The sequence below is a fragment of the Saccostrea echinata genome, unplaced genomic scaffold, assembly GCF_033153115.1.
Source record: "Saccostrea echinata isolate AGI-Se365-2 ecotype Australia unplaced genomic scaffold, CSIRO_AGI_Sech_v1 ptg000016l, whole genome shotgun sequence".
Classification (NCBI taxonomy): Eukaryota; Metazoa; Mollusca; class Bivalvia; order Ostreida; family Ostreidae; genus Saccostrea; species Saccostrea echinata.
This window is the reverse complement of record NW_026889765.1, coordinates 8,352,067-8,377,744: the sequence shown is the minus strand read 5'-3', so window position 1 is coordinate 8,377,744 and position 25,678 is coordinate 8,352,067. Positions and strand designations below refer to the sequence as shown.

The window sequence follows — 25,678 nt, the reverse complement described above, 5'->3', positions numbered from 1 at the left end:
TAGAAGATTTTTTGTACAATTCCCTTCCGGTTCCAAGTTATGGACAGTTTCCTGATTTTAAAATGAAATTTTGTCGCCCCTTTTTTGCAAAAATAGTAAAAGATATGAACTGGAGACTTGTTAGAGAGTATAGGGCATGTCTTTTAGAAATGCGGAATCTCCTTTTCGTGCGTAGTCAGTACTTCCGGTCGCTACCGGAAGCGAATTTAAAAAGTGGAATTTTTTTAAACTTTTTTGTTTTTCAATATTTTTTAATAATATTTAGAGGGTTGATAAATATCTCCTACAGAATACATACTATATAATTTGTTTGAAAATTGATAAATCCATACTCTAGATATTGGCATTTCTAAATTTGAAGCGGTGGTCCAAAATGGCGGCTGTCTTCGTAAACTCCAACGAGCAGGTCGGAATTTACGGAGACAGCCGAGCTTGCCAAAGAAAAGGCGCAAAGATTTACTCATGATATTTGGCTTGAAATAATGTATCGTGTCCCGCCTTTCATAGTAGACAAATGGACTGATGCAGTAGATTAGAAGCGCAGAAAAGGATTACACGGACATGTTTGTATGGAATTGAATGGAATTTAAAAAAAGAATGCATAAAGGATAAAGGAAGTTAAAACATCAATAGTTTTAGATATTCGCATTTCTAAATTTGAAGCAGTGGTCCAAAATGGCGGCTGTCTTCATAAACTCCAACGAGCATGTCGGAGTTAACGGAGACAGCCAAGCTTGCCAAAGAAAAGGCGCAAAGATTTACTCATGATATTTGGCTTGAAATAATGTGTCGTGTCAAGCCTTTCATATTAGACAAATAGACTGCAGTAGTATAGAAGCGCAGAAAACGATTACATGGACATGTCTATTTGTAATTGAATGGAATAAAAAATTGAATGCATTAAGAATAGGGGAATTAAACACATCATTAATCAATAACAGATTATTTCTTCTGCCAACAGTTATTGTTAAAACTCAAGTAACAAATTCAGATGTGAATCTGCTTGCACAAATTTTGGCTGGCTAGATAATATCCTATAATTTCGTTACTATGAAAATATTAACCTCCCTGAAGCTCTTTACTTCAGGCAATGAGTGCAAATAAACATCCATGATAGTTGGATTATATTGTGCTGGTAGATCGGTTTCCAAATTAATTTTTCACGCAGGCGATCTGTGTTAAATTTTGTGCACGCGATTTCTCAGCAACTATTCAGTGGTTTTCAATGAAATTTTCAGGAATAATGTGCATCTATACGAACTTGATACATCTGGGAGGTAATTTGAAAATTATCTTCCGGTGCCAAGTTATGAACAATTTCCTGATTTTAAAATGAAAATTTGTCGCCCCTTTTTTCAAGAATGGTTAAAGATACATGTATGAACTGGAGACTTGTTGGCTATGATAGTACATAATCTATAGGTGAACAGACTTATCTTTCTGTGCGTTGGCAGTACTTCCGGTCGCTACCGGAAGTGAATTTATAAAGTCGAATTTTTCAACTTTATTGTTTTTGAATATTTTTTTTTTTTTTTATAATAAAAGGATGATTAATCGGACGGAAGACCTCTCGTTGCTCGCAACGAGTTTCTAGTTATTATTATTATTATTATTATTATTTTAGATTTTTTAGCATCGATCACTGTTCCTTATCTTTTTCATTCATGTTCTTGTGATTTTGTTTGGTAAAGAATCAATGAGTTTAGTTAAAAATTGCCCTCACAAAATATACCATTGTAAACTATATACATGTAGTTTACAATAGTATCAAAGCTTTTACTATAGTTTTTACTATAGTAGATCAAACCAGTTTTATTAGAAATTTCAAATTGTTATATCAATTTCATTTTCTCATACTGTTACATGCAATTTTTTTTTAATATTAAAAGGAAACATTACGTGTATATTTTCGCGTACATTTTGTTTCTAAAATTTACCTCATTGGTGTGAATTAAAGAGATATTAGGACTTTGAATCTCAAAAAAAAATTCTAGAGTAAAGTTTAATAGTGAACCAAAGTATTTACTATAGTCAATTAGTAAACTATAGTTGACTATTACAATAGCAAATTCTTACACCTTAATCTATTACCCCATTCATACGACGAAAATTTGCTTATGTGTGCAAATTTACATATGAGTAAATTTACACACATAAGTAAAAGTTAATTTGCTATGCGTTCAGACGAGATTTATGTACCATAAGTAAATCCTCAAATTGTCATTTAAAATAAGGAGATGGACCGCTTCAGACTTGTAAATTTTCACAGAAAAAACTACTATTTGGGTATAGGATTAACTTACTATTTAGGTATAGGATTAACTTTTGGATGTTCATCAAAGAAAGTAGAAGAAAAATCCGATCCAAAAATTTGTACGACAGAACCGTTCTATATGACTTAAAGGACGAAGATTGGTATAAGAATTTTCAAATGTTTAAGGAAAATTTCATTAAATTTCATAAATTTCATAAAATTTTGTGAGAAGTTGGGAAATGCTTTTGTCCCGACCCAAAGACTGTGGAAGAGCCGTTGGATGTAAAGAAGAAGGTGGCTGTTACCATCTACTGGTTAGCGTCTTCAGAGGAATAAGGGACGTACGATTAGAAATTTTGGTGTTGGAAAATCTACCATGTATGATTGCAAACATCGAGTTTACGAGGCCACTCTGGAATATCTGCTTGAAGAATATGTGTATTTTCCAGAAGGAGAATGAAAAGGGTGAAGATAACAAACTGTGATCGATCTCAAAAATCTTTGAACAATACAAATATGTGAAGAGGGAATAAACACGGACCCCTGGAAATTCCGGTGGTGGGATCAGGTGCCTAGGAGGAGTAAGCATTCCCTGTCGACCGGTCACACCCGCCATAAGCCTTATGTATTGATCATTCTGTAGTCAAATTAAGTATAAACAAAGTCCTAACAATTGGTATGAAAGAAGTCAGCCAAAATATGATCCAATGATAGGTTATATTTGCTAATAAGATCATTATAATGACCATAGAGTAATTTTCCGTCTGTCGCCATATTTGGCGCTAACAAGGCCAGATTCCTTCATAATTCAACCAATTTAAACTTCTCATACTGGACAATGAGGCGAAGATAACACAGTTTTTCTTACGAATATATGTTAACAAAGTTCATAGGTTTAGTAATTCAAAGATTTTTGCCCTTATATTTCTGCTTAAATACCAGTTTGATCTCCAAGATGGCGACCAAGGGAAATAACTCGAATTGAAAATGTGTCATATGAAATCTATCTATTTACCAAATGCTGACTTGAAACGAGGTTGTTGAAATCCTTGTAACATAAACTTATCTGTCAGTAGCCTGCCTCAGTTTAAAACTGAGAAAGAATGAAGAAAGTCATCAAGGGCTAAACTATGGTAGAGCGATTGATGGCACGCATATTCCTATCATAGCTCCTAAGCATTCACACGGAGTCTACTTGAAAGGAAGGGATTCTACTCATTGAATCTGCAGGGTGTTTACGACCACAGCTACATCTTTAGAGACATAAACAGGTTTGCCAGGAAGGGTCACGATGCCCGCGTTTTTGCATATTCGAAAATTTATTTCAGAGGAGATAATGGTTCCTTGTTTCCAGAGTGGAGAAAGCAGTTTGGAGAAATTACTATGCTAGTAGTACTTCTCGGCGACAGAGGGTATACCCTTTGAAGACTTGGCTTTTGAAGCCATACACCAACAGATCTACCCTTACAGTAACTCAGTTCACTTTCAATTTTTGTTTACTTAGCGCAAGATTGACCCTTGAAAATCCGCGTATTTTTAGAGCTTTACTTTCTAGCAGCCATGTTTACCGACTGATATTTTACATGCCAATGCATATACTTAAGGAATAACTGTCTAATTTTTTGGATTCATGATGTGATCAATCGAGTGGCTTGCGTGATAATTTGCATAAACGCCGAAGGCGTTTATGCATAAAATTATCATACAAGCCAATCGATTGATCATCGTTATGAATCCAAAAATTCTGACAGTTATTCCTTATATTTACATGCTCCTGATTCTGCAAATTCCTGTGCGAATAGCCCCGCTTCTGACTCTATTTGTCCCGCCCCGCACGTGATTTTTTTTTTTAACCGCGCCTAAAACCAGTAGATTTATGTAGAAATAAAGTATTTTTATAATTTGTAATTTTATCTGGGACAAAGACATTGGAAATGTAAATATAACCATAACAACACTTAAAACGGAGATTGATGCAATACACATGACGAAAAACTTACATAAGTAAATTTGCTGCGTGTTCATACGACAAATTTTACACACGGGAGCAAATATTTTGCGACAACGTGTATGCAAAAGTTAATTTACACCTTGTCCTGACCAGGTGCAAATTTACTCAACTGTGCATAATTTGCATATGAGCAAATCAGTTCATACGACAAAAATTGCACATGTAAGTAAATTTACATATGTGTAAAATATACTGAGGTATGCAAATCGTGTCGTATGAATGGGGTATATGTCATATTTCCTAGATGAACAACCTTTCTCATAGTTGCCCTGCCATTTCAATTCCATTTACTTAATCAGAAAATGTAGGAAAAGCTAAAAAGTAAAACATATTTGTCTGTATAAATCTTTTGAGGCAGAAAACGGTAGATTATCAATCCGTTTGGTAAAACATGGGAGTCTTTGTGATATGATTTTTTCGTGCTTTCATTATCTGTAAATTATTTCCTAAGTGAGGATTCTGTTTCGGAATTCTGTGTCCATCAGAGCTAAAAGGGTACATCGTCATTATTATCACGTCTGTCCATTAGAGATGCAAATCTCTCGAATCTAATAGGCCTAAGTCTAGCTAGCATCCAATTTTCATTTCACAACATCTCGTTTACATCAAGGTTTAAGAGAATTTTGTCCACTATTTCCTTGTATTCTTTAATATAACGCCTCATTGATTAAGTATCGTATAGTCACGTAATTAGACTTCAGTCAAGAGTTTAAGGTCTTGTTTTTTCCTAAGGGCAGAGCGAAAACTGCAGAAAGGTACAAAATGGCAACGAAAAGAACTTATTATTGCACATAATTCAGGTCAAGAAATTGATATATATACTCCTGTTTTGTTATTAACAAGAATAATTCTGATTGTACTTAGGATTAAGTGGTACATGTACATCAAATGAGAGCAGAACAAGAAGGCTTAGTAATGTTTGTACTATCACCTTTAGTATGTACAGTGTACATGTACAGTAAAACACGCTTATAGCGAACATGATTATAACGGATTGATGCTTACAGCGAAGTGATAGTCATTCCCCAATTAAGGCTTTAAAATATATTTTAAACTTAAAGGATATAACGAATTACATGTATGTTTATAACGAAGAAACATCGCCCGTCCCTGGCACTACGTTACATGTATAAGCGTGTTTTACTGTATATACGAGGTGCTTTAGACAATGATCTACTGGTCAGTTTGTCGAACTAGATGCGTGTAATGCTTTACACTCTTGGATCTATAAACTGTAATGTCTCATTTTGCGCGGCCATATACTTGCAATAAATTATACAATTAGAACCTCTAACGTCTGTTTTACCGCTTTTCTATCATTAGAGAGCTTTCTCTATCCTATTTCCTTCTTCATTAGCAGTAGTACGCGCAGCACTATAATGGCGATTTTGTCTGGATCTTAATTCCAAAACTCCTGTTTTGATTGTCTTTTGTACATTAACATGGTCCTATATGAGCGTATTATTGCGTGCTACGACTTAAAATAAGACAAAAGTAACATCTTACGAGGATGTATAAAGATGTATGAAAGTTTTATGACTGTTATTCGAAGCTTACAGGAGTTGCGAATAATCTGGCTAAGTCTCGTCGTTTTATTATCGAATGCATTTTTTAAAAGATTACTTATATAATAAACTTGCACGATATTGTTAGCATAAGATACATGTATTCCTTTTCTTTTAAACGTCTTTTTTTAAAAGTTCGAGTATATTACACCAGTTGAACAGATATGTATGAAATTTTTTTTTTTTTTTTTTTTTTGAAAATAGACATTTTTGTTTTAACTTAATCTGCATTTGGGAACGGGTGCAATTAAAAAAAAACGATAAAGGAATTGGGGAGGAGTGTTATGATATTTTATTTAAGTTAATATCAAGGATGTCCATATATCTATTGAATTATTTTACCATATCGAGGTTTCTTACATTTAAGGGAAACAGTCAGTACAGACATGTATAAGACCGCGGAACATTAAGTGGCAAAATTGGAAATATGCAGCTTACGTCATTTCCATCTGTTACAGTCAAAACATTTAATGATAGACAATGAAATGGGCGGGCACAATTTGGCACGGACGTCCGAGAAAACATTGGATTGAAATTCTGGTTTGAAATTCATTTTCAATCCACCTGAGCTGTTTCCAAACGCAAAGTGTGAATGTATGATTCAAAAGACAAATAATTTCAATTCCCAAATACATGTCGTTTGAAATTCATATTTATTTGAGTTTTTTAGCTTATAATTTTAAGGACACGTAAAAGTCATAGAAGACAGAGATTATTTTTTCAAGGAACGGCTATTTGATTCTAGAAAGGGGGGGGTTTCAAAAATTGTCGAGTAAGATCATGCCTTCACATGACAAAATATATTTATTTCTAGGATGACAAGAGCTATTTTCTTATTTTTATCCTCACTGAAAAATGTTTGACAATCGAAAACAGGGAGGGGTTGACCAAACAAAAAAAAAAAAAACTTTCTTTTTTTATTTCCAAGATTGTTCAGCCCCCCCCCCCCCCCGCCTCACCCATCACACGCATGCACATACCTAACAGAAATCAAATATTTAATTGTCCCTTCAAATTTCTTTTAAAACACTGAACAGAAATTCTGATTTATATAAATTTCAAACTATTCCGAAATTGAAATTATTTGTCTGTTGGGTCAATCAGTACACGTAACACCATGATTCTAGCGTAGCTGAGGTGGATTGAAAATGAATTTCAAACTAGAATTTCAATCCAATGTTTTCTCAGACGTCCGTGCCAAATTGTACCCGCCCATTTCATTGTCTATCATTAGACATTTTGACTGTAACAGATGGAAATGACGTAAGCTGCATATTTCCAATTTTGCAAGTTAATGTTCCGCGGTCTTATAGTAGGAAGAGCGGGATTCGGTAACCAAATAGTTGGGAAGACAAACAGAAGAATGTATAGATTTTCCCGCATTATTAACCAAATCTACTCTCACACTGCCTAATATTTAGCAAACATTTTGTTCCCTGTCATAAAAATTTCACAAAAGTCTCAATTATTCTATTTGTACCTCAAGATTAATATGAAATCTACACTATGTTTTGTTCTGATCGATAAAGGGTCATTCAAATTCCTATATGACATTGTACATGATTCCAATGCCTCTAATAAAAGTCCCCTGCTATAGTAGAAGCTCTGGTCTAGGAAATATATCGGATATTGTTTGAAATAAAATGGATAACGAGCTAGAAAACCAGAGAGTAACAAAATCCTACGATTCCTGCAATGTCTGTGGTCTGTTTTCTTAACACTGAGCAGATTCACCATTGACAAATGTACAAGTGTATAGCTATATAGATAAGATAGTGGAAATTAAACATTAAGTTGGTATGTTTTTTTCGGCGAAATTGACATGCTGAAATAGATTTGTAAATGTTTACTTCGCCGGTAGAAAGTTCGGCTACATTCTTTATCTATAGTTGTATTCATAAATCTGCCTTTCTGTAGACTTTTATCCTAAAACTAGAAGGTCCCATCTGACAAATCAACACTTGGGATTAGATTTGTAAATCGTTATCTCTCATTGAAGTTGTTTATTTCCCATGGAGTTCGGATTAGAAATTTATTGCATTTATTTTGATATCGCTGATCATGCAATGTGAGACGTATTTAATTTGCATAAGGGTTATCGGTGTAGCCTTTTTTTCGAAGCTGGTGTTTCGGAAGTTGATATAAAGTGGAACCTTTTTGACTTTTGATAAATTTTTGGTATAGGATTTTAAATGGAACTTTTGTTCCTGTCATGTATTATCTTTGCAATTGTTACGTTAATAGTCATTATTTGATATGAATAATATAAAAACAAATTTAAATTGTAAAATTTGATTAATAATGTAAGAGCCATAATCCGATACCCACTAAAAGATTATCGCCGTCAGAAATTTGGCAATTATGTTTTTTTTTTTCTAAGTTCAGGCAGGAAATTACATAAAATCTTGATTTAAGAGCATTTTCCAGTCAGAAAGTTGGTCGACATTAAAAAAGATCTTCTCCAAAATACCTCTTACAAGCTTTGTCTACTGGTTTTACTTCATGCTTGAGGCAAAGGTGTCATATTGTTTCTCCAATGTTGAGTTTTTTATGATATAAATTTATAAATAATTGATTCATGTTGCTCGCAGGTGGCGAATTCGGAGAGTAATACAATATTATATAAAACAAAATAATGGGATACAGGTGTTTTCTACTATATGTGTCTATTTTGATCTTAAAATACACCATAAATCAAGATGAACGAATTGTTTTACTTTCATTTCCTTCAAAATGTATTCCCTGTTTTGCTTTTTTGCAATGATTCCAATAAAAATAAAACGAAAAATTAAAGTTACCTACTGATAAATAAAAGGAGCTACAGTTCTCTTCTTTAAAGGCAAGCCTAGCTGCTTTATGATACATGACTATGGTTTTATCGTTCTTGAAGTTATCCTGTTGACATGAGAAGAATACGTTTATGAATTATTCAAAACCTCTGTTATTCTGAGAAAACAAACGGGCATACATTAGATCAAGAGTAGACACTTACAGTAAGTGCCTGAAAGATTTTATTGACTTGGGAAAAACGTCTTTTGTTAAAAATAGAAGTAAAACAAACAAACAAAAAAACCTAACATTTTACTCCCTGTCTATTATCTCCAAAGTGTTCTTCTGAATCAAAGATAAAATAATCTTTTTTGACTTTCTTGAAAACTTTTACTGGGAGGAACTGTTTTCTTTTGTTCTTTTTCCTTGCAAAATAATACATTTAAAAAAACCGTGCACACTTCAAATGACATCCACAGCAATCAGCTGGCATCTGAAGTGAATAAGCATTTATGTTCGAACTGCCGACGATTTAATGGTTTATGCTATTTTATGTTTGGACCTAAAGACATTCGTGCGGTAAAAAATTAAGTAAAATCCTTGATTTAATGCGTCTTTAATGAGTAAATATTACTAATTTTACTTCACATTTAAGAACCCTCTCTGCACACTATAGAATTTCAATTTTTTGTATTTTTATGCAGCTAGAGTAATTTGCCCGTAGATCTTAAATCGAATAAATTAAAATCTATAGTGTATTACTGAATTTGTAATTAATACAATGATTCGTAACATTTGAATAGGCCAAGATAAATGGACCTAACACTTTGTTTGTATATACATGTACCTTCCCCAATTAAGTAAACAACAGTGATTTCTTTCATCAATATGTTGTTGTATTTGATTTTTCTGAGATAAATGCTAGGTACTTATATTGAAAATGAAACAAATAAGCTCAAAATTTACACCCTTATACAATATAGTTTTCTCATTGACCAAAACCATTTTGCTTTAGTGTAAAGAGCGTCCTTAAGTGTTCTTATCAAAACTAAACTTTGTGGGGGCATAATTCCAGTTAGACTTCATTTTTGGTATCGTTATTATTCAACCATTTATTCGAAAAAAAAAACCGGAATTCCGTCTGAGATTAGAATAAAAAGTACAAATATATGAAATATGGAGATAACGAAGAGTATTCAAGCTCATAGTCCTTTTAAGCAATACAAATCGGGAGCAGAGTAAACACGGACCTCCAAAAACAGAAGTGGGATCAGGTGTCATGGAGGATTAAGCATTCCCTGCCTACCGGTCACACCCGTCGTGTGCTCCTTGTCATTATCAGTAGATAACGGAAAAGCAAAGAGCGTTAGTTTCCTTGTTTTGAAGATGTTCGTCTATAGCTGGTTTACGTTAGAACAAAAAGGTGACTAAAAACGAACCTTAGAGGGAAGCAGACATAAGCGGCTTAGCAACACCAATGGAAGTCGTTGTCACGATAGCAATATGTTACGCCATCGTTCCATAAGATGTATTCCTTCATTACTTCTCAACCCTGTGTGTTTTGCAGCCGTACTAATGTGATTAAAGTCTAACATTGGTGAAAATGTCAATCAATTTGTGTGCTGAGTTGTCAAACTGCAATATCGGAGAAGCATATTCATGACTACGATTGTAATCGAATTAAAATGTGTCGATTGTCTCCTTACGACACTTCAAGGCAGTGTAATGCAATTATAGTTAATCCCACTTTGTTGCCATTTCCAGAAATAAATCGCTTGGGATCGAAATCGATAAAATATTTATTAAGCTGAATGTCTTGACGAAACCCAAGTGGGTATATCTGCTTTTTGAAGATTTTTCATTAAAAGTCAAGAATCACCCCCTTTTGATTTAGACGGAGGCAGAAGCCAACACGTTTTCTAATTTCAATGAAATTTCTGTAAATTATTACTCAAAAGAAAGGAATAAAAAAGGTAAAAATGGGAAGCGTGGTATCTTTGGTTTTTTGTTAATGTATAGATGAGTTTTAAATCTGAACAACTATATGTGCAGTAATATAAATCGAGGACAGTGGTTAGTACTGTTCACTTCCAGTGAAACAGGTACATGCATGTTACGAAAAAGATATTTTGAAACACTTTATGTAATAAAGATTCTGTAAAAGTCTCATGAAATTTTGTTCAGTGGTATAGGAGGAGTTGCGGATAAGAGATGGGTTGCCCCAGTATAATAGAAAGAATGGCAGTATTCATGTTTTGCTAGGAAAACCCCAAATATCCGTCTGATCAAAACGTAAAATATAGGTGGTGCACAATGGCACCATCCCCATGTAATAAAGATTCTGTGGAAGTCTTTTTAAACTTTATTTAGTGGTATAGGAGGAGTTGCAGATAAGAAATGGATTCCCTCAATATAATAGAAAGAATTGCAGTGTCAATGTTTTGCTCGAGCAACCTCAAATATCAGTCCGATCTAAGGTGCACAATGCCACTATGTTATATCGATTTGGTGAAAGTTTCAATAAACTGCATTCTGGGGTGTACATGTAACAAGGGGTTGCGGATAAAGTAAAGAATGGCTATCCCAAAGTATTACGCCCGGACACCCCACTCACTTTATCTCCCACATACTTTTCAAGCGGGGGGTATTATAATGTCCAGAATCCATTAAAATTTCGTCTCTACATGTACATGTTACGCTCCATGGCATTTTGTTTTCTATAGGAATATGCTGAGACATAATTATATTCATGTTTTTTTTTCAGAATTACACAATTAAAACAAATACAATTAATACAGACTTTTTAAAGGGGTAGTATTTTTACAGAAAATGCCTATAAGGTATGTTGGCCGAACGGTACATGGTTTGTACACCCTCTCTCAGGACGACAGTGGACCAATTACAGTACCTGTGTTCATAGTAAAGTCAAGGTAAGGTCGTTAATCCACAGAAATCATTTCTATATTTAAACATTATGACAATAGTGATAAGATAAATTGTAATACATGTGATTTTAATCAAATGTTGCAATAAAATAATTTGAGTATCAGGAAAAAGTACTTAAAAACATTTTCCAACATACATTTGTAAAAAGAATGTATCGAATGTGTACGTGTACCACCTAAATACATTTATTATATTTATTTAGATACATAAGGTTATATTCTTCCGGGTTTTTTTTTTTGCTTATCAGTTGCATCTTTAATTTAGATCTTTCATTTGCTCGTGATCAAAAGTGCTTGTCAATCGGTTATGTTAAAAGAGAAAAAAAAGTTTTGAATATATAGCAATTCAGCATTTTTTTTATCCAACAACTTAAACAACCATGTAATATTCATAAATCAATACATGAAATATGGAGATAACGAACAGTATTCAAGCTCAAAGTCCATTTAAACAATACAAATCGGGAGCAGAACAAACATCAGAGGTAGGATCAGGTGCCATGGAGGAGTGAGCATATCCCCTGCCGAAAAAAAGCGACATAAAGTGCAGATTAGAATGTCAATATTCTTCTCATATTAAATGATGTTTCGCTTCTTTTTTTCCTGTTTTTACATTTAAAAATTTCAAATGTGTTTGATACAGGGTCAAATGATGCTGATATACCTAGGACTGGGCTGTAATCTAGTCAGTCTATCTCTCCTCATACCATCGTGCATCATATTTCTGGCATTCAGGTAAAACATAGTATTCTTTGATGTCTTTCAAAATGGATAATTTAAAATAAATTTAGTTTAAGACAACCGCATTACGCATTATTTTATTTTGACATTGATTGTTTAAATATCTACATTAAAAAAAAAAAGAATCATACATATGTACCTTAACTCTTCGAGTCTTACATTATGAAAATAAAACATATTGAAGGATTCGATATATCATCTTTTTTTATTCTCAGGGCATATAATGTTTAAAATAGATAAATATACGACCATAGAAAAAAAGCCGAAATAGGCATTTGTATATGAAAAGAGAGGAACTTGTGTATAAAGAGAGGAACTTGTATAAGAAAAGAGTCATTCTCTTTCAGGCAGCTTCGTGATCAACAAAGAGTTCGTCTTCACATTTGTTTCTTCTCTTCCTTTATCGCCACTTCAATCATTGCAGTATTATGGGATTTCATCGTCGTCTCTGACAGAATGCACAATGCTGGGGGCAAAAGCATAATTGAACAAAATATGGTATAAAAATTCTTGGAAATATCCTGAAATGTTTATTTTTTTGGTAGAAATTATATTTTACATGTAAGTTAACATAAAATTTAAGACAAATAATGTTACATTTATAACTCATATGAGGTTTATAAAATGTAATCTATATTATTGTAAAAATACAATAATATTAATATTATGTGGAACGTACACGCACATACAGTATATATGGCCATATTTTTTTTTCTTTTCTAGGGAGGATGTAAGTTTTTGTACGTTTTAAAACGGTATACCCAGTCTGCTAATTACTTTTGGATGTTTTGTGAAGGGTTTCACTTGCATCGCCTGATTGTACGTGCATTCGAAATCCCCAAATCTCTTGTCATATACTACGTCATCGGTATAGGTGAGGATTGCATAGTTTTTAACCTTGACATAAATACTTTCAGGATGTTATGTGCACGTAGTTTATCTTTTTAATTGTAAACATGCCATGCTATCAATTCATCTACAAGTCATTTCATATTGATTGTCATTTCCATTCAATATTCTTTTTTTATTATAACAGGAAATGTTTTAAGTGAGACAGCATCCAAAACTAAATAAATAAATCACAGAATAAATGAAAAGATTCCTTCCAATCAGTTTTCATTTTTATGAGTAATCAAAAAGAAAAAAAACTCCTTCACACCTTATTAAGATTTTTATATAATCTTTGAAATGAAATATGGAAATAACGAACTGTATTCAAGCTCAAAGTCCATTAAAACAATACAAATCGGGAGCAGAGCAAATTCGGACCTCAAAAAGCAGAGGTGGGATCAGGTGCCATGGAGAAGTGAGCATCCCTACCGACCGGTCACTCCCGCCGTTTGCTAAATAACGGAAAAATACGTCGACAATTCAGTGTGGAAATAATGGCCTAACAATTATTATGAAAAACGTCAGTCAGCATATAATTTATGATATATTGTATTTGCTGACAAGGTCATTGTATTGACCATATAACCTACGAAATGATGACTTTAAATGAGACTGTTGATATTCTTCTTTCATCAACTTGTTTGTCAATAACTTACCTCGTTTTAGAAACTGTTAGTAGAGCATGCTTTTGCGTATCGAATCAACTGAGAGATATACACCCCATACACAGGTGATACAGGTAAGGGTATATTGCTGTCGACATATGACATATGTCGACATTTGAATGGAAATAACTATTGTTAATTGATAATACGTCGTCAATATATCTAAATTCGAGTTGAAGTATTATTACAATGTAGTCCTTTCTAGTGTCATGTTCTAAATTTTGAATTTACCGGGTGGAAGTAAATACAATTTAGAACATGACAACTGTCAACAAACCGCAATCAAAATTTAGGATACTTTCAAGCTTAACTCTCTTTAATACTTCTAAACTCATTTTGATTTACTATGATCCCTAATTTTTTTCGGGCTATAACTCTTTCCGGAATTTATATCCATGATACATTTAGAAATATTTTATGCATACAAGTGGGAAATTGAATTCGAAAAGCTGAGATAAAAATACTACTATGAATCACGATTTGAAAAGGAACTTGTAAATGATTTGCTTCGGAGAAACTTTGATAAAAATGCGTTAAAATTTTCAAAGCAAGCTTCTGCTATAGTAGATTTACAACAGGAAATGACGTAATTGAAGTCTGGTATAGTATAAATTATAGAATTAACATGAGTACTCAGAACTTTCTTTACATTTTCTTGTAATGTTTTCAACGTTTCTTTCAATGTTTGCACTCTAAAACATGTTTCCACTTCGAAGGACACTTTTGCAACTTAGTTGTCTTTGACAACTCTATCTTTTGCTATCTTTTTGGTTTCCTTATTAGTCCACCTATGATGTGCCATTTTTTTTTAAATATTTGAAATGTATGAAACTCAGATTAAGACTTCGCAGTACATGCTTTAAACTGAGGAGACGCTGGCTATAAACAGCTCTAATTACCGGATCTCTTGAAAAATCTTCTCTGCAAACCTGATAGGCTTAAATATCAAATGTTTTTAATTTCCCCTCTAGTAAAATTTGTGTGATAATCTCTGGCTTCGAAGCACGGGCCAAAAAAATTCTCCATCTTGACAATAATTATAAGAATTCACTGAAACATATCAACATGTTTTGATTTAGAAGGTGAACATCAAATATTCCCAAATTTTATAAATAGTTTTTTTTTTTAAATTCTCAGTTGTAGAAATTTCCCTGATATGTTTTCTTACCCTTTTTTTACGGAAATTTGAAATAAAGCTCTATCAGAAGATTCTCGTTGAAATGTCGTCGTGTTCGATTTCAATCTTTGTAATCCACGGATTTTCAAAAAATTCTCATGGTGCAATCATTAAAATACTGGATTCTATCGACGATAACAAGAATATTTGGAGTTTGTTATATAAGAATCACAAAAATAACCTTAAATCTGTTAAATAAACTTTTATTACGTAAGTGAACAAATATGGCTAGGAATCGTTTGGGCTTCACAGGTGTCAATTACATGACTAACAAAGTTCCTTTTCATCCTTCTATTGATTTTTAAAACACATACTCAACCATGTAAAAAGATGTTCATGAAGAACCTCCGTATATTTTTTCTTTAAAATAAATGTCAAATATTGGCAATTTTTATCCCTGAAGAAATTTTCACTTGATTTCCCAAGATATTTAAGAAAGAATGATATTTATGGGAACTTCAATCAGATTACATGTCAGAAAAGTCGTTAATTTGAAATTCATTTAATGTTCAGTATTTTAACGAACTCATAAATAAAGGATTTAAAATGGATGTGTATGGGCTTTCATTACGTTTCTGTCGCATCAGCTAAATTAAACCTGATTTTTTTCGTGTCTGAGTCTGGAAATCCTTCACTTATTTGCGGATGCTTTATCATTTTTAGCGACAATGAATGTCCCTTTTTCAGAATGTGTCTAGTATTAGTTATAAAAAAAACTTTTATTTGGGGCTATTCAAAGCATTTGGCATTTTGCGATAAATACTTTGCCTATCAATATATCCACAACCATTGTCAATATTTATTTTTATCGGTTAGTATTTAAAGCAAGACGGAATTTTTGAAGATTCATAGAAAAGTGAACTGCCATTTTAATTTATTAATTTGAAAGATGATGCCCGATTAGCGTGAAATCCAGCCCTACACGTACTTTGTTGACTCTATTTGAACTTTTATTTTATGATTACTATTTCCCAATTTAGTGAATGTAATACAAGTAACTATTACATAAAATTCCAAATATCACGTCCGGTAGTTAACTTTGCAGGAACTTAATCATGCATTTTTGTTTAATGTAATTCCGCTCATACACATCGGATATACATTCAAAGTGTTCACAAAAATGACTTCCGAAAGAGGTGCTCAGAAAACAAATATGAAAATAACTAATGAGTTGAGACCATTCCATTCCACTAAATTGTAGTAGTGTAAGTGGTTATATATAAGACCTTCATTACATGAGTTCAGAGTCATGATCATGAGTTGGACACGCCTGACAAAAGAACTTTTTTGTCCCCCGCTTTCGTGGAAGCGAGAGGACATTAAATCTCATTCGTCTGTGTGTCAGTCAGTCATTCTGTCCGTCTGTCTAGCTGTCAGTCTGTCTATTACAAAAACTTTAATCTTGGTCATAACTTTTGAATGAGAAGAGATAGTGCTTTCATTTTTCACAAGTACATTACCTGTGACAAGACCTTTCCAAATATACTATAAATTTTGACCCCGTGACCTTGAAATTTGAAATACTTTTCAAAAATTTTAACATAACATTAAATTAGTCATATATTTTGAATGAAAAAAGATAGGATTTTCATATTACATATGCATATTACCTGTGACAAGACCTTTCCAAATATACTATGATTTTTGACCCCGTGACCTTGACCTTGATGATCTACTTTTCAAAAGTTTCATTTTTACTTATAACTTTTGATTGAGAAGAGAAAGGGCTTACATATTTGACATGTGTATTACCTGTGACAAGATCTTTCCAAACATACTATGATTTTTGACCACCTTGACCCCGTGACCTTTACCTTGAAGTTTGACCTACTTTTCGAAATTTATATCTTTACTTATAACATTTGATTGAGAATAGATAGGGCTTTCGTATTTGACATGTACATTACCAGTGAGAAGGTGTTTCTGAGAATGCTATGATTTTTTTGTCCCCTTGATCTGGACCTTCATGTTTGACCTAATTTTCAAACTTTTTTGAACGTTGCTGAACGTTGAAAGTTTTTGAACTTTGCTGATTTCTTTTGAATGACATATGATAGGGCTTTCATATTTGACAAGTGCATTACTTATGTCAAAATGTTTCCGAATATGCTTTAATATTTTACACCGTGACCTCCATCTTCAAGTTTGACCCTTTTTTCAAATATTTCATCAGTCTTGCTAACTTTTGAAGGAGCAAAGATAGGGCATTCATATTTGACACGTGCATTACCTGTGTCAAGCATTTCCAAATATACTATAATTTTTAATCCCATGACTTTGACCTTGAAGTTTGATCTACTTTTCAAAAATTTTAACACTGCTAATAACTTTTGATTGAGAGAAGATATGACATAAACATTTGACATGTGCATTACCTGTTTCAAGGCCTTTCTTACTGTGTACTCTGGCTTTTGATATTTTTTTCCAAATGTATATTACTTGTAACAAGCCTTTCGGATTTATTATGTTATCTGACCTCATGACCTTGATCATGAAGTTTGATGTTGTTTTGAGAAGGTATAATCTTTGCCATAACTTTTATTAATCTTTTTTGAATAATGCAGGAACAAAACAGAACACACAAACAAGACAGTTACAATATACCGTAAATAATGGCATCCCAGCCACTAAGAAACCGAAAGCAGGGGACCACAATTCTTTGAATTTGCTTGTTTGCAATACACTTGCATTAAATTAAATTGGAGGTCACAGGTATATCAACTAATCCGTAAAAAAAAAAAAACTGAAATCCCTTTGTCACTCTATGTACTGGTACGATGAAGACCCTTTTATGCTTTAGCCTGAGTCGATATCAAAATGCAAAAGATTTGAATTTTACAGACTTTACCAAGAGTGGGAGACTTTGAAATACTTAACCTTAGACTTAGACTAAAAAGTATTTTTTAAACCAATGAATATTTCGTTTCGCTACATATACATGTAGTTTATTACCTTTTAATACCTCTTATGTATCTGAGGCGAGTATCTATGCAATAAAAATATTTAGTAGAACAAGATACGTTAAGGATTCCATCTTTTATTTAATGTTTATTTCTTTTTAGTCCTCGAACTTTACTCTAACTTAATTTTGTCAAGTATAAAGAAAAAAAAAACATTCAAAACACCATATTTACAACTGTTTCATGCTTATTACTGTAAAATCTTTCCATAGAAAATAATTTCATCAGACATTGTTTAAGACGTGGCATAGAAAAGTATTACAAAGAACAATAGCATAAAAATGATTCATAATAGATATTACTATTTTTTCTTAACAGGTGCTCCTTGGATTCCCGTAGTTGTGTATTCCATAATCAAGGCTAGCGTGTCTGAGTTTGACCAAAAGTATGTCAATATCTAAAGATGTTAAGTTGATAAAAGTTTTCACACGGCTTAAGAAATACTGTACTTGTTGCAAATATTACCATTAAGGTATGTTACTCGTCAGCTTTTGAGAAAGGGTTGTCAAAATTGTCAATTACAATTCATTTTCATAACATATTTGAATTAAACAATGGAAATTATACAATATTCAGTTTAAAAGCTGCTCACAAATCATAAAAAAATTAAGATTTATGGGGGACTATTTCTTATGATGGAAAAATATTTAGTTAAAAATTCTGCAAGTCTGCTTATTCATTTCATTTAATATCTGGGATTGATTGATTGATTGTATGTTCTTTAACGTCCCGTTAGAGAAATTTTCACTCATATAGAGATGTCACCATTTACCGGTGAAGGGCTTCAAATTTAGACCTTAACTCGGCACTTAGGGCCATTGAGCAGTGAGGGTATTTTATCATGCCTTCGTTGACACGAGGTCTCGGTTTTTAAGGTCTCATCCGAAAGACTCGCAACGTTCACTTCAAAGTGCCGAACGCTTGGCGAATGAACAGTTGCTACCTATTTTTTTTTTTTTTTTTTATCGACTTAGATCAGTCGCGGCCTATTTGAAGCAAATGGCCTTCCGATCACAAAGCGAGCGCTCTACCGACTGAGGTACCGCGACGGCTTTGAACTTAAGTAGTAAAGAGTTTTACTTGGAAATATTTTTGCTAATACATGTATATGTGTTAGGAATATTTAGTATAGGTTTCCAGTGACATTTTTAGAACTATTTTTTGCACATTTACTGAACACACTTTGCCACAAAATAAACATACATTTGTATTGAAGAAGTCAATTCAAAAATTTACAGAAGATTGTTTTTTGCCTAAAAAATCACATATTTTGAACTGTATCTCAAAATTTACATCACCTAAGATCTCAGTATTTTTAAATACACGATACTTAGGATTTGATTGATTGTATGTTGTTTAAAGTCCAATTCAAGAATACTTAAGGCAGATCAGGACTAAAATCATAAAAAAGCTTAATACAAGGAAATATTTGATTGCCCGTTTAGATTTTTAATGCCACGAACTTGAAATTAGTACTTTGTTAGTGCAAAAAGGTAGCATAATAAATTACGGCATTAATTTGCAGAATTTGTCAAAATTAAATATCATTCAAACTATATTTTATGAAATAATATTATATTTATTGCTATGATTACATTCGATGAAATATATTAAGGGTTAACGTGATTAATTTTTTATCTTAAATCGAAAACTGAAATGCACCAAGGTAAAGTTAATTGTATTTCTCAGCAAGACGCACATTGACCTTCAATTTACTTTGCGATTTTGAGTCATGAATTATGAGTAAACTATATTTTAATTCTCAGAAATCCTTTGATATAACTCATGTCAGGAGTGACATACCTAAACGAAAGTGTAATATTTTTGTTACCTTGGAGATAATTATTTTAATTATACTTTTCACCGAGCTTGTTTTCATGTCCTGGATAATAATAATTATTATAGTGAATGTACACGTCTGAACTTTCTTCTCTAAATCAAAGTTCCTTAATACATAACTTTACTCTCAATTTTTATTAATTTTTGGCTTCAAGAGACGTGTAATTTGAAATATAAATTTGATATAACATATTGACTGTTTAGGTTGCTTCTTATAAAGTACACGTAATTATGTCAATAATAGTGGTTAGATTTTCTCATCTAAATACGTTTGTCAGAGCTGCGGTGGCACCATCTGTAAGATTTTGTTTTGAAGTACTTTCAATATATACCAGATTTGATCAGTACCTGTGCATATCTCTTATAAAACGTACGTAATTAGTATGATGTAATTTTACGAAGCACATCGAACATTCTATAAAATCAAATAGTTGAAATGCTAATATACCTTAGCTAAGCAAAAAAAAAGTACCTCACTGCAGCTTCGCCTGCGTTTCAGATTATTTGTTTAATTAAGTACATAGTGTAAACAAAAGCATTTCATTAAAATGTCATGGTCCTTGAAGTGCGACGATTTAGCCATAGCATACTCTAATAGAATGCCTTTCACATTTCATCCTAATTGCAATTTTCCAATCCTTATAATTTAGGTATCAAAGGAATGTATATTGCAAGCTTAAACTGTTATTGTGGTAGACGGTGAACAAGGGATCTGGGTATCAAAGCAAAAAGGTGGCATTTTCACATTTTTAGGGCCTCAAATTTATATCTTCAACCATAGTAAGCCGATTTCCAACGAAGGACAATCAATTGAGACTTAGGAGTATAGTGCAAAGCATCTGTGACTTCGCTGCGTGAATACAGCAGTCAAGAAAGGGTATATCTGTGGTTGGTTACTTAGTTACCATTCGCAACTGCTCTCGGTCATCCGAGGGCCTGTATTTGATAGCCTAAAAGATGAATATTATCTAAAGACTCCATGCCAGATGACATTTTTAATCAGAATTAAGTATCTTTTGTTAACTTGCGAACTCGTAAGATCAATACTTTTAATGCTTTTATCGAACCGTGTACGAAAATCTTCTTTCCATTTGTATGATTCATATGTCACAAGTAAACATTTAACCTTTTGCAAGAGATTGTTTCTTGCACCTTACACTTGCATATTATGAAAGCCTAATAGTCAGTGATGAAATTATATCAAGTGTAATATTTCTGATTTTAAAATAAGCTACTACCGTCAAGGTAGATCAGTCGGTAGAGCGCTAGGTCTGTGATCTAAAGGTCTTGTGTTCGAATCACGGCCACGACTGACCCAAGTCGGTAAGAAATAGGTAACGACTGTTCCTTCTCGGCGAAGGCACCGAGGAGTGAAAGTTGAGGGTCTTTCGGGATGACACCTTAAAAACCGAGGCCCCGTGTCACGGTAGGCGTTGGCACGATAAATTACCCTCACTGCTCAATGGCCCCGAGTTCCGAGTAAAGGTCTAAATTTGAAGCCCTTCACCGGTATATGGTGACGTCTCTATATTAGTAAAAAATTCTCAAACGGGACGTAAAACAAGAATCAAACAATCAATCTACCTGTATACTTTGTACTTTGGATACGTGTATTCGTCCTTTACAACAGACGTCGATGAGAACACGCTAATAGCTGCTTTAGAATTTGAGCCATAATTTAGGTAATATCTAAATAGACTCATATTATTTCTCTATTCAATCCCGATCAAAAGTGATAATATGTTATTTATTTCAATGACAAATAGCTACATAAAAAGGTAACTGCAACACAAGAGGAATAACTCGAAAGTGTATGAATACACGATCTGATATTTTCTTTGCAGCAGTTATCATCAAGATATTCATTTACGTTACTTAGAATTAAAAATAAAGATTTAAGAATAAAAAAAATGTGTGGATAAAGAAAATAAAAACTTCTTATATCATTAGAGTTAAGATTTCTTAGGTTATTTAAAAAATTAATTTTAATGTAATGTAAGTTGATTATTTTCTATAATTTTATATGTTTTTAAAATAGTTGCTGGATAAATAATATCAATGGATTTGAATGGCTGATCTACACGCCAAATCTACTCTGCCTATTTGTAAGTACAACTTAACCCTTGAATTTCAAAAACTATGCCTCTTAATCTTTATAACTACTTATAGATTTAAAGAAATCAAAAATGTGGATTATGTTCGAAATAACGCTTTTTTTCTGATTTATCTATATGTGATATTGATTTATAAATGTATTTACACGTATTCTTTTATCTATTCATGTACGATTCCGACTCTGTGTTTTATAAATACTTCATTGCAGGCAAATGTTTTCTTCCTTGGGAATATTCTATATATTCTCTTGACTCAACTACAGTCTCATCCCAACGAACCAAGTGGATATAGGTCAGTATAAATTAATTAGTCATTACCTTATATCTAATCATACAGGTTATTAGCCTTAATCTACATAATTTATCCCCCCCCCCCTCTTCTTTAGCTATTAATCCTTTCAGCAGTATTATCAAACCAGAAAGGAGACGTATCTGTCTTCCGGTATATCAATAATAAGCTAAAGAGTGGCCATTTAAGAATGTCTGAAGCCTACAGTCCTTAGTCATATATTTCCCTGAAATTTGCAACTAAACATGCCACAGAATCCACTCCTTTGTGGATTAATTTTTTTTTTAAGTTTTAACTCTCTGTCTAGTGAAATCGCTGTCGATTCTATTTTGTTTGTTTAGGTTGAGGGACGATATCAAGGTCAACGTATCGGATATTTTCGCATTTCCTTTTTTTTTTTGACAAGAAATGAATATACTCGATGTCAAGGCATGTCTATGCTCAAATAGGCATATAAAGAAAGGAAATATATATTGAAGACATTTATGTTTGGGTTTTTGTATAAAGAGATAGAAAGTTTGATACCTTATTAAAAACGTTAATCACGAGAAATATTAAAAGCTGTATAACAGTTTCGTCCTTTTCAAAAAAGAGGAAATGTCGAATTTGAATAAAAAATTGGAGATCAAATCAAGATATCAGAGTTGGTGGGACTGAAACATTAATAGTTAAGACATGATGAAAAAGCATAACCTATTAAACAATGTAAAACGCGACACGATGACATTTACTGTCATCTCTTCGGAATCGACTGTTCAGTGTGATATGAGAAGAAAAATGTAATTAATTTAAACAAATTTTATCCTTGAGTAGAAGAATGTCTACCGCCTAACGAAAGTTCAAACTCTCGATGAATTTATAATACTCAATAAACAAGCTCAAATTCTCAGCATTAAAAATATTTCATACAGTGATGATTGTTGACGACTTTTTATTTGAGAAAGAAAAAATCTAAAGAAAATTTCTGTGTCGTAAGAACAAGGATCCTGATGTAGTTTTATCTTCTGGCATAAAAAAAAATTATTCCTTGCCATGATTTTTTATAAATTTTCGATTAGGTCTTAATTTCTTTGATAATAAACGAATAAAAATACCTCCAGTGTAGTCCTACTCTTTATATTAATCATGTTACTTTTCCAGGCGAGCTATAAAGGCTACTTTTGTTCTTATTCCCTTGTTTGGAATTCAGTGGGCAGCGGTCATCTACAGGCCGGCCAATGCAATGTGGTACGAAATCCTGCGACTCATCATACAGGACACGCAGGTGAACTTAATACAATAAGCCCAAATATGGTAATATAATGCCTAAGATAGTGGGCTACAGAGCCCGTTGAGGCCAGTTCAGAGAAAGAAATATTTTTATTGCGTTTATACACAAAACATTGCGTTTTATCGAAATAATCATTGCGTTGAAACGCAAAAGATTGCATATAATCGCAATGTATTTTGCGTTTGAACGCAAAATACTTTGCGTTTAATCGCAAAAGATTGCCATTAATCGCAATCTTTTGCATTTAAACGCAATAATTTTGCGATTAAGCGCAATACGATACTTTTTTGCGTTGAAACGCAATAAAAAATATTTCTTTCTCTGAACTTGTTTCAACGGGCTTTCATAGTGGGCAATGTTTTGTATGTTTAATTTAAGAACTTTTGTTATAATAAAAAGACATTTTTTTGAAATAGCCGAAAATCTGCAATAAGAGCAAAACAGAAATCATTTTTTTTGAAAAATGGAATTCATAAAAATTATGAAAATATTAATCTACTCAGAATAAATCATTAGCCTGACGAAACATTTAAAAGAAATATAAATATATTGACTACTTGAGAGATCATAAAATTCAAAGTCGATGAAGTTCATAAATAATGCATAGATGCATGAATTGTACAAAAAATGACCTTCTAAACCCTACTGTCTTAAATCTTACAGGGTTAAATGATTATCAAGTGCATAAGTTGCATAAATATAGTACATATGTTATGCATGCTGAATTGATATTATAATTATTCTTGATTATAAAATAAAATACAATTTATTCGACTGGAAAAAAAATGTATACTTTTTTGATTTCAGGGTGCATTTGTATCATTGATATTCTGCATCTTCAATGGAGAGGTAGATTTTAATTTTTTTTTATCATTCATTTTTGCAATGCAATGTATATAGGTAGTATATGCATCATGGAGTTATTTCCAAAAGTTGTGATGAGTCAGATGTTCAGAGGCTTATCCAAATAAATATATAAATCAAAAATGAATTAATTGATTGCAATTCATTAACACATTCTAAATTTCTTATAACAGGTACACGGACACCTGAAAAACTGTTTCAGCCGGATATCCGGCAGACCACTATATCGACCTCGTCGTGAGTTAAGCACCACTTCCGGGACTGTTTATACGCAGGTGCGAACTTCGACAGCAACAGATTTTAACCGCGACTCGTACAGAGATTCATTTAACCGTGACTCTTTACACAGAGAGGATTTAAATTCTAACGGTCGACAGGAGACGCTTCCATTGAACCTCAGCGAAGAATCATTCTGTGGTGAAAAGACAGAAAATGGACACCTAGTGGAGTCTGAAGTAAAATGATTAAACTCAGGATATTTGTTTATCCAAAAAAGGAACTATCAGTATTTTCTATTCATGCATTTGATTGAAGACGCTACATTCTTAAAATACAAATTTGATAGACAGAAAATGTTTTAAATCAAGTTTCAGTACTTTGTAAATTGGAGCAAGTATGCTATTGTATGATATTTTTATTTCATTTCCGCCATTTACAACGACCAGTTCATGTCAATATCATGACGGTATTTTCGTCATATATCATGTAATTCATATGATTCATTAAAGCTTAACTTTCTCATTAAATTCTCTACTAAGTGTAGTTCTGAGAATTTTTCCGACAATTGTTGCAATTTTAGCAGCGTTTAAGCGCGTTGCACTTTTGAAAAAAAAAACTTATAACTTGTTCGTCATCTTAAAGTTGAAGAAGCCTATCCAAAGCTTCCTCAAAGAATATATACGGGAAGAATAAAAAAAGTCTTGACAAGGTTTGAAATGCACAAAAGTAATGTTTCTATATTAGCCTGTATCACATGTGCAGATAAAATATTTTTTCGTAAATTATTTCTGGAAATATAACGATGTAATATCAGAGACTGATGAAAAATCTTGCAATGACAAACAACACAAAATCCTACATCCACGATAAGGATAAGAACTTATGAAATTCATTTTTTTCTGAGGATTGCTATAGAAGAAGTTATGTTTGCATGTTAAGACAAATCGTTTTACATTAAGATGGACAAATGGTCCTGACTTCTACTTTGCATCAATAATCTTCCAACGTACCTGATTCCGGGAAGTGCAAAAGTCAAGGAAGAAACTTACCATAGATTTGTTTACAATTTGTCACAAAATTTCCATGAGGTTCAACCGTCACCCTG

At 32.8% G+C, this 25,678-nt stretch overlaps 1 protein-coding gene across 2 annotated transcripts in view; it reads left to right on the top strand.

Annotated features, from left to right (window-relative positions):
• LOC133188397 (calcitonin gene-related peptide type 1 receptor-like) overlaps positions 1–25,116 on the top strand; it is a 53,170-nt gene extending 28,054 nt beyond the window's left edge. For both annotated transcript variants that reach the window (XM_061323796.1, XM_061323795.1), the window contains 10 exons: positions 11,426–11,529; positions 12,188–12,279; positions 12,633–12,783; positions 13,009–13,159; positions 18,297–18,363; positions 21,856–21,922; positions 22,141–22,223; positions 23,361–23,484; positions 24,298–24,339; positions 24,528–25,116. In XM_061323796.1, coding sequence (XP_061179780.1) covers positions 11,426–11,529; positions 12,188–12,279; positions 12,633–12,783; positions 13,009–13,159; positions 18,297–18,363; positions 21,856–21,922; positions 22,141–22,223; positions 23,361–23,484; positions 24,298–24,339; positions 24,528–24,818 — 1,172 coding nt within the window. In that variant the 3' untranslated portion in view covers positions 24,819–25,116. The remainder of the gene's footprint in view (positions 1–11,425; positions 11,530–12,187; positions 12,280–12,632; positions 12,784–13,008; positions 13,160–18,296; positions 18,364–21,855; positions 21,923–22,140; positions 22,224–23,360; positions 23,485–24,297; positions 24,340–24,527) is intronic.
• Positions 25,117–25,678: the final 562 nt, after the last annotated feature.